The sequence below is a fragment of the Gastrolobium bilobum genome, unplaced genomic scaffold (genome assembly GCF_033153095.1).
Source record: "Gastrolobium bilobum isolate Gb01-03AN ecotype WA unplaced genomic scaffold, APGP_CSIRO_Gbil_v1 utg31211, whole genome shotgun sequence".
NCBI classification, from domain to species: Eukaryota; Viridiplantae; Streptophyta; class Magnoliopsida; order Fabales; family Fabaceae; genus Gastrolobium; species Gastrolobium bilobum.
This window is the reverse complement of record NW_026897142.1, coordinates 268,531-282,304: the sequence shown is the minus strand read 5'-3', so window position 1 is coordinate 282,304 and position 13,774 is coordinate 268,531. Positions and strand designations below refer to the sequence as shown.

General features: G+C 35.2%; 1 protein-coding gene across 1 annotated transcript; it reads left to right on the top strand.

The window, feature by feature from the left end:
- The first annotated feature begins 427 nt into the window (after nucleotides 1-427).
- Nucleotides 428-7,854, top strand: LOC133304493 (UTP--glucose-1-phosphate uridylyltransferase-like). The gene is made up of 21 exons (XM_061504536.1): nucleotides 428-550; nucleotides 718-765; nucleotides 903-994; nucleotides 1,083-1,173; nucleotides 1,700-1,760; nucleotides 1,841-1,918; nucleotides 2,008-2,058; nucleotides 2,150-2,223; nucleotides 4,012-4,084; nucleotides 4,191-4,248; nucleotides 4,362-4,408; nucleotides 4,497-4,562; nucleotides 4,837-4,869; nucleotides 5,851-5,903; nucleotides 5,981-6,056; nucleotides 6,200-6,256; nucleotides 6,344-6,427; nucleotides 6,510-6,608; nucleotides 6,688-6,792; nucleotides 7,349-7,420; nucleotides 7,700-7,854. Exons 1-21 carry the CDS (start codon nucleotides 468-470, stop codon nucleotides 7,724-7,726), a joined length of 1,428 nt encoding a protein of 475 aa, XP_061360520.1. The 5' UTR covers nucleotides 428-467; the 3' UTR covers nucleotides 7,727-7,854.
- Nucleotides 7,855-13,774: the final 5,920 nt, after the last annotated feature.

The following is a 13,774-nucleotide window of genomic DNA, read 5'->3' as shown; positions in this document are numbered from 1 at the left end:
TTTCAGTCGACATTTAGTCGACTAAATATCGATACTTAGTCGACTAAATATCCCAAAAATGTAGTCGATTAAGATGATTTTTTAGTCGACTAAATTTGCGGAAGTCCACTTTCTGAAGATTGACCGTTTGCTCGACTAAAACAGCAAGGTAGTCGACTAAAAGGGGCAGGTTGGTGGATAGTTCTTGATCAGGGGCAAATTAGTTATTAATTAATTAATGAGGGGCAAAAGGGTCAAAAAGCCATTTTTATTTTGCATTCAAAGAAGTGTCGATGCGATTTTATCGTCCATTTACAATGAATCCAAACAAGGCATACTGTGTCCAAAAACTAACTATGCATGGTCACCACGCCCTCCTCGATCTCTTCACTTGCCTTATATAAGAATAACCACTCTCTTCTTCTTCTTCACTTCGTAACCGTCGCACACTCTTCTCCGCATTGTTCTCGAACCTTCCATATACGGTGATGGCCACCGCTACGCTTAGCCCTGCAGACACCAACAAGCTCTCCAACCTCAAATCCGCAGTTGCTGCATTGAGCCAAATCAGGTCCTCACTTTTTCTTTTTCTTTTTTGTCTTTTGAATTTTCCTTCGACCTCATTATCGGTCATTCGCATTTTCGTGAAAATCGTCGTGCATTGAACGATTCTCGCGATCTCGAATCGGTGCCTGATTTTTTTGTTTTTCCTGGATTTCGAATCCGTGTTGTTTGCAGTGAGAATGAGAAGAATGGATTCATCAACCTCGTCTCTCGTTACCTCAGGTGTGAATCGATAATCAGGAAGCTAAACGTTCATCATGCTTGCAATGCATTGATCTTGCTGAGATGTTACGGTGATTTTTTATTTATTTACTTTTTTTTTCTGGTAAGCTTGATCGTTTTCAATGCATTGATCGCAGTGGCGAAGCACAGCATGTTGAGTGGAGTAAGATCAAGACCCCTACGGATGAAGTAGTGGTGCCTTATGACAGTTTGGCACCAACTCCTCAGGGTAATCTTCGTGTTCTGTTTGTTTGATTTGGTCGATTTGATGATATAACAGATCGGTATGTTTACTACATGAATCGAAATTGATGCAGGTTCTTCAGAGGTGAAGAATCTCTTGGACAAGCTTGTGGTGTTGAAGCTTAATGGAGGCTTGGGGACAACTATGGGTTGTACTGGTCCAAAGTATGCTGAATCTGATTTTATTTATTTATTTATTATTTTTACTTTAGATTGCGGAAGTTTCAGTAGAAGATTTATGATTAAGGTCTTCTCCTGTATTTCTTGCTTGATGCTAATTGGAAAGATCAAATTTCATAAATTTAACAGAGCATATTCTCGCACTATTTTTGATCAATTTCATGAAAAACTTTCCCATGCCTTAAGATTGTTTCTTCAGCTAGACCATCTATTTTGAAAGAAGAAATGGTAAAACTAATGGCCTTACGAATTTGACTTTGCAATCCTATAATTAGCATTGTTATATAGGAGTTCATTGATTTTTTTAATGCACATTAGTATGCCAACTTTGTTCAAGAGAAATTTTTTAAACTATTTGTTAACATATTGAAAACAGAAATTTATGGAGACCAGAAAATTAACCCAATTACCTGGGCTTGGGAAAAAAGTTTTCCTGCTGGATAATTATTATAACTCACCTTTTTTTGACAGCCTGCATGCAAGTCTTAATTTGTTTATGAATGAAATGCAGATCTGTCATTGAAGTTCGTGATGGCTTGACATTTCTTGATTTAATTGTCATCCAAATTGAGGTTATTTTGCCGTCCTTCCTTTGCTTATTCTGTTTTCGTACTTAGTGTGGGTTTTCCACTGATAACTTAAATTGTTGCAGAATCTCAATTCCAAATACGGAAGCAATGTTCCATTGCTTTTGATGAACTCATTCAACACTCACGATGACACTCAAAAGGTACATGAGTTTTACCTTTGAGCCCCTTTTTTGTTGGCTAGAATTATTGGCTGAATTTGTCTGAAATCTAACAATTTGATTGTTTGTAGATTGTTGAAAAATATAAAAACTCGAATATTGAGATTCATACTTTTAATCAGGTTTGTACCTCCGATTTGCTGCACTAATATACTATGAAATTTTTGGACATTGAGCTTTAATTTCTTGTTGCACAAACTCAAAATTATGCAGAGTCAATATCCTCGATTGGTTGTTGATGACTTTTTGCCATTGCCATCCAAGGGGCAGACTGACAAGGACGGATGGTATGACATCTTTTGTATTTTGCTCCTGCTATATTGTTGCATTAACTAGTTTCACTAGAACAATGCAGGTTTTTTATTTTTATTTATTTTTCAATTAACAGTTTAGCACTGGTATAATAGTAGATGGATAATTCAAGACATATATCTAAAGGATTCATTTTAATCTTTATTAAAAACATTTAGTGGATGACATAGTTTAGAATACTTGGACTCTATTCATCATCATGCCATTGTGGAAGTGCAAGTTTCTTCTATGCTGATTCCTTACAATATATGTTGACCAATCGCATGTTCAATTGTTGGATTAGTGCTCTGGTTATTATTAAAAAAATGTGTCATAATTTTCATAAAACTGTTTCTCCAGAAAATAGACATAGCAGAAACCTCAGGATGAATGCATGGCAACTGTTTCTGCCCATGAATCAAACGTTCATTCAGATATATCCTTTCAAGTTTTATTCAAGTGGCTGAATTAAGAGATATATATATATATATATTAAAGTAAGGTTAAATCCTCTTTATTCCTCAAAACTTTTGGATAAGTATCACTTTCTTGGCACTCAAAACTGCCTTCTTGGGCAATTACTCAGTTTAACAGAGTTACTTGTTTCTGGTATGCCTATGACTTGTGCTCTGCGCTTAAACCCCATGTGTCAGACATTTGGAGATAATCAATCTGAATGTAATTGACTTTTCATACTTGCGGGAACATTTGTAGTTTGCATAGGCTGTTCTGGAATTCCTTGAACTTTTGAGGTCCAGTAGTTACATGCATGCCATGAGCGTGAGGTTTGTTCAGGAGATCCCCAATTATGCATGAAGCGACAAAATTAGTCATGGTTTGTCATACAGTTTAAAAGTAATTAATTACAAGTATGTCTTAGGATGCATTGGATGCATATTGAGGGACAACACAAATAGAATAGCACAGTACCATTGGTTGAGTCATAGGACAATTTTTTATGTTGTTAGATGTTTGATGACTAATGCACGAGACTAAAAATTGATATCAACCGTTTAGCACACATAAGTAGTAGATAGAATAACACAGAATTTATTGTAATAACTTCAGTGTTATGCATTGTTTTGCATGCAACAGAGTTGGAAAAATGAAGAGCTAGGGATTATTGGTCTTTTTCTCTTTTGTGCTATAGACAATTTTGTGACCTGGTTTAGTGGGTGACAAATATTCAGAGTTTTGTGTTGCCCCTTGAGCTGCTTTTTGTCCAATACTGATGCTATTTTAAAAATCAAAGAAAGTACATTTTATTTTTTTCGTGTTGTGCTGTCTTTTATTTTTTAGCAATCAAACAGACACTTAAGACTTAAACCTATGCAAAAGCTATTATTACAAAGTGTTAAGGAGGATCAGAGGTCCTATTTACAAAATAAGAAATAAAAAAGAGGACAAAGAGAACAAGAAAACATCAATGAAGCAAAGCTACCTGATTTCTCAACATTTCTGTAAAAGAAACCCCCGTAAAAAATATCAAGGCTTTACCCCAAGTAGAAACCAAGCATCTAATCTTATCCCAATGGAGCTGCTAATCCAAAAAAATCTCCTTAATGATGTGAGACTTAAGCTCCAACCATATGCACCAAAAAGTGGGATAGATTTTACATTGCCACAAGAATTTGGCTTCTTTCCTTCTTCCAAAACCAGTAAGCTAGAAAATGCTCCAAAAAGTTTTGTATGTGTTCATTAGTCAGGCTAGTCAAAACTATAATGTCGAGCACGTCCTGATAATAGGTCCGTGTTTGGCTTATGAGTAATTCCTTCATGCACAGGTACCCTCCTGGCCATGGAGATGTCTTCTCATCATTATTGAACAGTGGAAAACTTGATGCACTATTATCAAAGGTTGACACCAGAATTCAATTTATTTCTAGTTGGACTTTGTCTTGTTTTATTTTTTTTGGAGTCATTACCATCACTATTTTTTCATTTCTTTTTTGTTCTCTTACAGGGTAAGGAGTATGTGTTTGTTGCCAATTCAGATAACTTGGGTGCTGTAGTTGACCTGAGTATCCTTATTTAAGTTTTCATTTTTTCCTATTATATTTGGTTGTATTACCTGTTAGTTATGCATGAAAAATATATCTATCGTGTCACTAGTATCCTTGACTGGTTAATTTAGAAATCTTAAATCATTTGATCCAGAACAAGAATGAATACTGTATGGAGGTAAAGAAAGATGGTTGTTATCAAGCAACTGCCTTTTAGCTTTTGACCCTTTTTTTATTTTTTATTTTTTGGGTTGCTTGTTATGCAGGTGACTCCCAAGACACTGGCTGATGTGAAAGGTGGCACTCTGATTTCTTATGAAGGAAGAGTTCAGGCACGTATCTGTTGCTGACTTCGTTTCTTGACCAAGATTTATCTGATTAAGTAGAAAATGTCTAAATCTCTCTTTTTAAACTTGCTTCTATATGATATATTCCATCCAATATTTTTAACCTAAAGGATAAAAAATGTATCAAGAGTTCAATGATTGTCCTGCTTCCTCTCTCTTTGGTTTCTGTACCTTAAAAGAAAATATAGGAAATGTATGATCAATTATAATTTGAAGGTATTGATAATAAATGACATTTATCTTTCATTGTTTAATGCAGCTCCTGGAAATTGCCCAAGTCCCAGACGAACATGTAAGCTACTAAGTTTGTCTTGTATCCTTTCTTAGATCATCCCCCTTTCCCAAGTATAGGCAATTGTTTTAGTAAATTATGAAGAATAAGGATCATGATTAACTATGTAGGCTGAGAAGGCAATGACTCATTTGATTTAAATAGTTATATTTTGAGGTGCAATCAAGGACCTTTAATCTGAATTGATGCTAATGGGTTGCTGAACACTTGACTGGAAAGCTCATGGCTATGGCTAAACCTTTTTTAATAATAAAAATGGAAAGAAGAAAAAACATGATTCTTTGGTCATTTTCAATAAAAACCATACAAGATTTCTTTTCTCGAAAATCATTGAAGGTTGAAAATGAATAAATGATATATACCACATAAGGGGTTCTGGAGCACTATTTGTTCATTAAACCCATATGCATTATCAGCTGTTACTTTCGTAATTTCTTCTTTGTTGAGGAAAGCCTATTAAATTGAAACAGATAAGGAGTTTTCTCTTATTTCAGTGAAACTGCACGACATCTTTTGCTCTCATGACTGTTTATAACATGTGATAATAGCAATTATAATCATGAACTGTTAATATTCTTTTATCAAAATTTATCCACCATTGACATTTATGGTTTAACGTCTATAAGTGTTGGTAGATGATGATTCCCGCACAAGTGAGTGTTATTATGTCAGAACATGCTTTTGCAATTTACTGTTGGTTTATCTGTATAATTACAATGTGAAGTAGCAAGGAGAAAAAGATTTATAGATTATACAACATCCTAGTATCATTAACCCTCCCCCTTTTTTTCCTCTGATTTCACCTTCCCCCAATTTGATGGTTACTTGATAACAGTGTGCAAGACTTGTTTGGTCATAATATTTTCATGATTGTTCATACTTAACGGTAGCTGGAGCATGCTTGTAAATGATGATGGTAAGCATTAGCAACTTTGTTGGAGAATTTGCAAATTATGTCATTCAATGTCTGTCTTTATGCAGGTCAGTGAATTCAAGTCGATAGAGAAATTCAAAATTTTCAACACAAATAATTTGTAAGTTTTGCTGGTTAGTTCCCTGGTTGTTTTAGATGATATACTCATCCGGGGTGTTGACAATATATAATCTACAGGTGGGTGAACTTAAAAGCAGTTAAAAGGCTCGTTGAAGCTAATGCTCTAAAGATGGAGATTATTCCCAATCCAAAGGTGCAAATTGGTCATTTTAGAGTGATAGGAGCTAGCACATCTTTCCCTTTTGTTTTTCTTTGCAGGGTTGCTATATTGTGGGTTAGTTGCTGGAATGATTGACATTCGGTTGGAAAATTGCTGACAAAATTTGTGGATTTTAGGAAGTTGATGGTGTAAAAGTTCTTCAGCTGGAAACTGCAGCTGGTGCTGCAATAAGGGTACTGAATATATATTAAGATGTTACTAAAAGGTTCTTCATGCTGAAACTTTTGTTCTAGTGCTTTTAATATCATATCTTTTAACAGTTCTTTGACAAGGCTATTGGAATTAATGTGCCTCGATCACGCTTCCTTCCAGTGAAGGCAACTTCAGATTTGCTTCTTGTCCAGGTTATAAGCTTTTCTGAATCAAGCTTGCTTGAAAATTGTTATAAGATTTTTGCTTAACATAATTAGTTGTCTTGTTTTGCAGTCGGACCTTTACAAATTACAGGATGGATTTGTTGTTAGGAACCAAGCTAGGGCAAATCCTGAAAACCCTTCTATTGAATTGGGACCAGAATTTAAGAAGGTTAAGATCTATAATATATTACTGATAACTTTGTGTTAGATGGTGAATATAATATTGATTTTCCCAGTCTCCTTCATAGGTTAGCAATTTCTTGAGCCGGTTCAAGTCAATCCCTAGCATTGTTGACCTTGACAGTCTAAAAGTGGCAGGCGATGTTTGGTTTGGAGCTGGTGTTATCGTTAAGGTTTTGGATTTAATCCTTACTATTACTGTTATAATTACTAGTTACGGAATTTCTCTTTTGAAAGTTATTTTCAACAATTTTTAGTAGTAAATGCAAGAAACCTTAGTAATTCCTCTTTTAAAGGTTCCCCGTGCGCCAATAAGGTTGTAGCTCGATTGATATTATTAGCCCCATTTTAAGATTGGGGTGTCATGTGACGATGGTGTTGGAGCCTGGAGGTTTGTTCCTCCCTCAGGCAACCTATCCCCCACGGCCCCACCCCTATCGCGGTGCTTGAACCGCTGACGTACCAAAAATAAAAAATAAAAATCAGTTGCAGCTTTTTAGTTTTGGAAATCAGAATTGTTTTTCTAACGTTAGGTAACATGATGCTGAAATCTTGAAATATTAACCACACACAGTTAAACTGTTCTTTTGAAAAATCTTTATGTTAATTCTAGAAATTTTCTAGGGTTTTGTTTTGTTTTGTTATAAGTAAACCATGTATTACAGCAAGGAATTAGGAATTCATGCAATTATTTTTTATATTTTTTCTTTCTTTCTGGCGCCTTAACAGGGCAAAGTAACCATCGTTGCAAAACCTGGGGTAAAGCTGGAAATACCTGACAGTGCTGTGATTGCAAACAAGGTATTTTATTCTGTGGAAATTATTTTCTCGTGTTGTTGGATATTGCTTTTTCATGTTGTGAGGCATTGAAATTCGTGTTATTTTCTTTTTATTTTTTATTTTTTTAACAAGTGGTGGGACATATCACTTGTTGTGTCTATAACATGAAAGATGTTATTTCATGTGAAATGAGAAAAGATAAACCCTTTATTTTATTATGCATATGGACCTTATTTGTGAGGGTGATCTGCTTAAGGTTGTCATTCTTAGTAGGCCTAAATCTTGAATTGTCGTACGCAGGAAATTAACGGCCCTGAGAACCTGTGAGGGAAGCTGATGAGTTTTGAAATGTATCGGAATATATACAATCTTGGCGGTCTTCTGCTTCAAGTTACGTGTTGTTGCAAGTTTGATAGGAAAATAAAAATAAAAATAAGAAGGCGGTTTTTGTTGAGGATGTCCAAATTCGGAGCTTTGCCGGTTATCTTGTAATTTTGTTTTCAAGGAGGATCATGTTTTGTCCGCACTATCATATTAAACGTTTGCGCTATTTTGTAGAATAACTTGCTCCCCGATTTTTGCTTTTTGTTGGTTAACATGAGGTTTCAACTTTCAAACAATTAAATTCAAAAGAGTATCGACAAAACCTTTATCTCAAATTACCTTTATCCCAAACAACATAGAATCTGGTCGAAGAATCAAAATAAAAAGCAATAAAAAAATAATGAAAAATAAAAAAGAAATCAAAAAATTAAATAAATAAAAATATAGTATATATAAAAAATAAAATAAAAAATAAGAGAAAAATAATAAAATAAGAAGAAAAAATAAATTATAGAAAAGATAAATAAATAAATATAGAAAATAAGGATTAAAAATATTCATTTGGAATATAGGAAAAAAATTCTATTCATTCACATTGTTAATAGTTTTTCTCCCTTTTTTTTTTACACATTATTCGTATATTTATTTTCAATTTATTGATTGTTGTTTTATTACTTTCTTGATCGATCTTTCTCTCTAGGGTTATATTATTGATAAAAAAACAGCACAAAACAATTTTAATCTATATATTTTTTCATCTTTTCAATTATACTGACCTTGTTATCTTATTCATGGATGACATGCGTCTTAATATTCTTGTTTCCACCACTCCTATTTTATTTGAAATTGAATGATGTAGCCAATGGGTTGTCTTCGTTATTTGCGGTAAGGAGTAATGAGGAGCTTACATCAATTAAGAGAGCAGCATACCTGACCACCAGTTTGGTGATGAAAAACTTTGTGGTTTTGAAGCTTGAGAATGTAAATTGAAGACAGAAAATGTTGATATTGAAGTATTAATGTGACGTCTTATAGTTATAGAAATGTAATATAAAATCGTTAATAACATAATAATAATTATTACATACACATATAAAATTCTTTTATACTAATAACATATTGAAATTAATTTTTTTGATATACTTATTTATATTGTGTTTATTTTAAATTAAAAAAACGAAAAAACTTATAGTTCAACTGAAATACCTTCATATAAGGCTTTAATTACAAAATAAGCTTCTTTATTTCTTTTGATGGGATTTTATTTTCACACTTCTTACTGAAGGTTTACATCGTAAAAGAAAAAAATAATAATTCACTTACAATTAATACATGAGTAAAATTAATTTTGATTTAATTTTTAAATCATTCAAGCTTTTGTTTACTTTGTATACATAAGTTTAATAAAAAAAATTAAATTAGTATCCTATATGGGATTTAGTTTGTCAATTTCAACTAGTATGTTTTCGTAAATAAATATAAAAGCACAACATTATTTTTATTTTATCTCTTATTTTTAAATTATTGTTATAATTCCCTTCATATTGTTTTTCTTAAAAATAATTTTAATATACAAAATTACTAATACTTTTCATGGAACCAAAATATCATATTTTGACTACAATTGACCCTAGTAAGGAAGCACAACAAGTAGACATTACCAGCGCATCAAAGGAGATCACAAAACCCTCTGCTAAGGAACAAGGAAGTGCAAGTGAGACAATTCGTCTAGGGGCAGGGACATATGCCATGCTATGAAAACTTCAAAAGGAAGGACAGTTACAAGGAATTCATATAATGAATCCAATGAAGGTTGATCAGCCAATAGATGATAGCATGCAACAGGCACATGTAGGCCAGGATATGCATGGGTTAGGCAACACGAAGCCCCTGACCCCTAGATCAGACGAAATATGGAAGAAGGGTGATATTGCTTATATTTAAGGGAAATAGATATATCATGTTGTAAGAAATTGGTTGTGTCATGCTATAGACACAATCAATATGGACCCCATCACTTTTTCTTTTCTTTTCTTTTTATTTTAAAAATGGTGGCGTCCACATTAGTTGTGTCTACAGCATGACACAACCAATTTCCTACAACATGATACATCTATTTCTCTATATTTAATGAGTCTCCAATAGAGCTTCAACCTTCTTTACCGTCAAGTGATATTGCTCTCTTTTGCATGTCAATAGAGTAGTTTCTTAGGGGCTGTTTGGTTGAAGGAATCTTGTGAGAATGATAGATAAATGGGTGGTGAGAATGTATGAAAGCAGCGTTTAGTTGAAATAGCTTCCTAAGTTTGCCCCCTATATGTGATTGCTACCAAACCGATTTCCCCATCCTTTTCTACCGAAATTGCCGGCAAAAGTTTCCCTTTTGCAAGGTGGATTTGCTAAAAACCACCAGATTTTGCCCACTGTGCATACTAAATAAAAGACCAGCGTACCCCTTGTTTGTGCGCGAAAGGACAATATTGTAGCTTCACTATTTGCAGACTTGTTTACATATGTAACTTTCCAAAGACCAAGATTTGCACACGGTCACAGGAAACATGCAAGGGAATGGATGTGCGAAATAGGGTTCACCCTCGTCTTATTTCTGGTCTGAAACCTAAAGCAAACCATCATCAGTGAGCTCACGTTTTCTAGCCGAAGTTTGGTTGTTGTGGGAGGTAAGTCGGTGGAACAAAAAAGCATTTCGTCTCTGTTTTTAAGGTGCTTTCCTTACAAAGACAGCGTTTTTCCCTTCATCCATGTCCATGGTGTTTTCTTTTTTAATTTCAGAAATTGCATTTGTAACACCCCGTTCTAGAACCGGTTTGTTAACATCGCATTATGATATTAAGCGCAGTTACAATCACATGGGTTCAATTAAAATCCGGTTAAATTTTTCATTTTAAAATATGCCGAATTTATAATGCCCAATTGCGTGATCATAACCATATTACTTTGCGGAATCAGATAAATCAAGCTTAATATCATGTTTTTATTCCATTTTTAAAACATTAATTTAATTCTTATTTATTTCCCAACTTCTACTATATTGTATATTTCTTCGTTAGCTACGCGTGGTTTCAAACCGCTCCTCATTTGGAGCTCTGTAGCTCAAGTTATGACAATTTTACTAACTCAGGTGTATGCTGAAAAACTACGTGGGCAGGGCGCTTAAGCTCTCTCCGGGGCGCTTAAGCACCCACAGACAGAGGGAATTTACATTTTTTAGCCACCAAGGGCGCTTAAGCTCGCTCCAGGGCGCTTAAGCGCGCTACCTGGGCGCTTAAGCCCCCATTTTGGGCGCTAAAGCCCCAGGCGGCAGAAAGCTTTTGGTCTTCACAGGTGCATCAGGGCGCTTAAGCCCCCTCATGGGCGCTTAAGCCCCCTGAGCAGGCTTAAGCCTCCATTTGCAGGCTTAAGCCCCCTCTTCTGGGCAATTTCCTATACTCATATTTTTCATGCATCTTTCTTAGGGAATCAATCCTACACATTTTACAACCTATTTAACAAGCTTGTGATATCCCTATATCATTGCTTAACTCTCATCCTCTCATCATTGATTTAACAGAAATTGGGCAGCATAACCTCATTCATTATTGCTACTTCTATAACCATTCCTCAATTACTCTTAAACAATCAAACATCAACCAATAATCATCAATCAATCATAACATGTATCAATGCATGAATCAATGCATGAGCATACAATTACTATCATAATTACATATCACATCTCATAAACCATTTCTCCTCAACGGAGTATGGTGGAACACTCAATGGGATCAACCACAAGGTCCAAAGGTTTACCTTGCTCTTGAGCTTTCCTCAATTGCACACAACCCCAAGGGTTGGTCACTCCACTTGGTCCTCTTGCCTCAATCCTATCAACACAAGGAATACAATCAAACAATGCTAACAATGCAAGGAAATCCATCTAGATTTCTCAAAACATCAAAGCATACTAAAATAACACTATAAACTCATTTCTACCGATTAAATGTTATTCCTAGCATTTTTCACAACATACTCTAAGCCTCATTCTTCCTTGAACATAGCCAATCTACTCAACATTTCATAAAAACCCTAAAACACTATTCATTAACCCTAAACTCATGCAAATCTCCAAGAATCATGTGAAAGAGAGTGGAAACTTACCACCAATGATCACACAATAGAGGAATGAGCGTTCCTCAAGCTTCCATGGAGGTAGAAACTCCCAAAATCCCAAAACCTCACAAAGGGCCGAATTTTTGAGAGGCAATATCTCTCACCACAATGCTCCCCACTCCAAACTAAGCTTAGATTATGAAAGAGGGGAAGATTTAGAGTGGTTTAGGCTTTTGAATCACCCAAAACGGTTAAGGTTTCCTCCCTCCTCTCTCTCTCTCCCATTCTCCGCCTCCGCCGTCTTCTTCTTTCTGGTGCCTCTGTTTCTCGACGGGGAATTGGGGAAAATGGGGCTCTTTTTTGCTTTCTAAGTCACTTACTTAGTTAAGTGGCTTATGTGGGTATTGGTTCATCTATCTATTCAACTCCATTAATTACCAAACTTTACCCAAAAGTCTGGAATATTATTCTAGGAATATTTATAATTTTATTTTTATATTTCAGGCACTTTTGCCTGTACCCATTTATACCCCTTAATTTTCACTGAGTACATTTTTTTTAACTCCAAGTGACTTAAATTCATTTAATTAAGCCCTATACTTAATTTTACTCACTAAAACATGCTTAATTATTTAATTAAAATTAATCAATTAAATGCTTAAGTTTGGGGTATTATACTCACCCCACCTTTTTAATGATTTTGTCCTCAAAATCGACAAAACCACTCATTCAATCATCTATGGATTTATCGGAGAACTCTTCTTGTGTTCCCGAAGTTAGCCTATTAATCAGTTCCTCTTTTCCTCATCATCTTATCATAAGATGAAATGTTTCATTCATGATTCAATCTATGTTTTATAATTAGGTGATACTATTATGTTCAAGCATTTTTATCTTTCATTTTCCTTAAGGGTCATACCTATTCACTTGATATTTAACCCTGACCTTCTGCGGTCCTACTAATAACCTCATACATAAAATCTCATATGATGGAACTTCTAAGAGAGATCCGCTACGGGCTGTTTCTCTTAGGTATCTGACCACAAGGAGGTCCCGAAGGCTAACTCCAAGGGAAGTTCCCCTCAATCTGGGCCTTTCATGAGAATTCTCTATCTCATAGGATACTATCCTCATGGAGGTAATACCACTACATCCATGGAAAGGTCAATGCATACAACTTACCATCTTTTAGCAATCAATACATAGTCTAGTCTTTAATTACTAGACATAACGAATCACACAATCATAATTGAGTCCACAGTCTAAGCATGTGTGGCTCCAACCTCAATAAACTATGCATGTCATATTAATCTACATGCGTCATACCTCCCATCAAGTATGGGAACCTCTCTAGCTGGGGTTGGGTCGAAGTGCTAACATGTGCCGCTGCTGGAAGATCAGAGGCCACTTGCACATGAGCAACTCGTCCCACGATCTGGGGACAATCCCTCGCATAGTGACCAGGTCTAGCACACTTGAAACATATGTTTTGACCCATCAAACAAACACCCTTGTGATGCCTGCCACAATTGTCACACTTTGGCACAATAGGTCTTTCATTGTCCCAACTCTGTTGACTCCCGCTTCTTTTAAACTTTTCTTCAGACTGTCTAGCTTGCAATTTTTCTTTGATATTCCTGTCATCCATCTTCTTACCTTTTCCTGAAGTAGATCCAATTGCTCCACTAGCACCCGATGCTTGTGCCTCGGAAGACTTCTTACTTTTCGGCACACCATAAACTTCTTCCACCTTCCGGCATTGGTTCACGAATTTACTAAACTCTCGGATGTCACAATTTGACATCTTCCGAGACATCTTCTCATTTAGACCCCATTGAAACTTAGAGGTCATCTCAGCTGGAATGGGTAAGGCTCTCCCATAGTTAGCATATTTCACCAATTCATTGAACTTGGCGAAATATTGGTCAATTGTCATCGACCCTT

What these genes read in the sequence shown, in the direction of transcription:
- LOC133304493 (XM_061504536.1), top strand. Translation starts at nt 468, where the DNA reads ATGGCCACCGCTACGCTTAGCCCTGCAGACACCAACAAGCTCTCCAAC. An exon ending in ATTTTCAACACAAATAATTT is followed by an intron (nt 5,904 to 5,980) that starts GTAAGTTTTGCT and finishes TATAATCTACAG; the next exon opens with GTGGGTGAACTTAAAAGCAG. An exon ending in CAGATTTGCTTCTTGTCCAG is followed by an intron (nt 6,428 to 6,509) that starts GTTATAAGCTTT and finishes CTTGTTTTGCAG; the next exon opens with TCGGACCTTTACAAATTACA.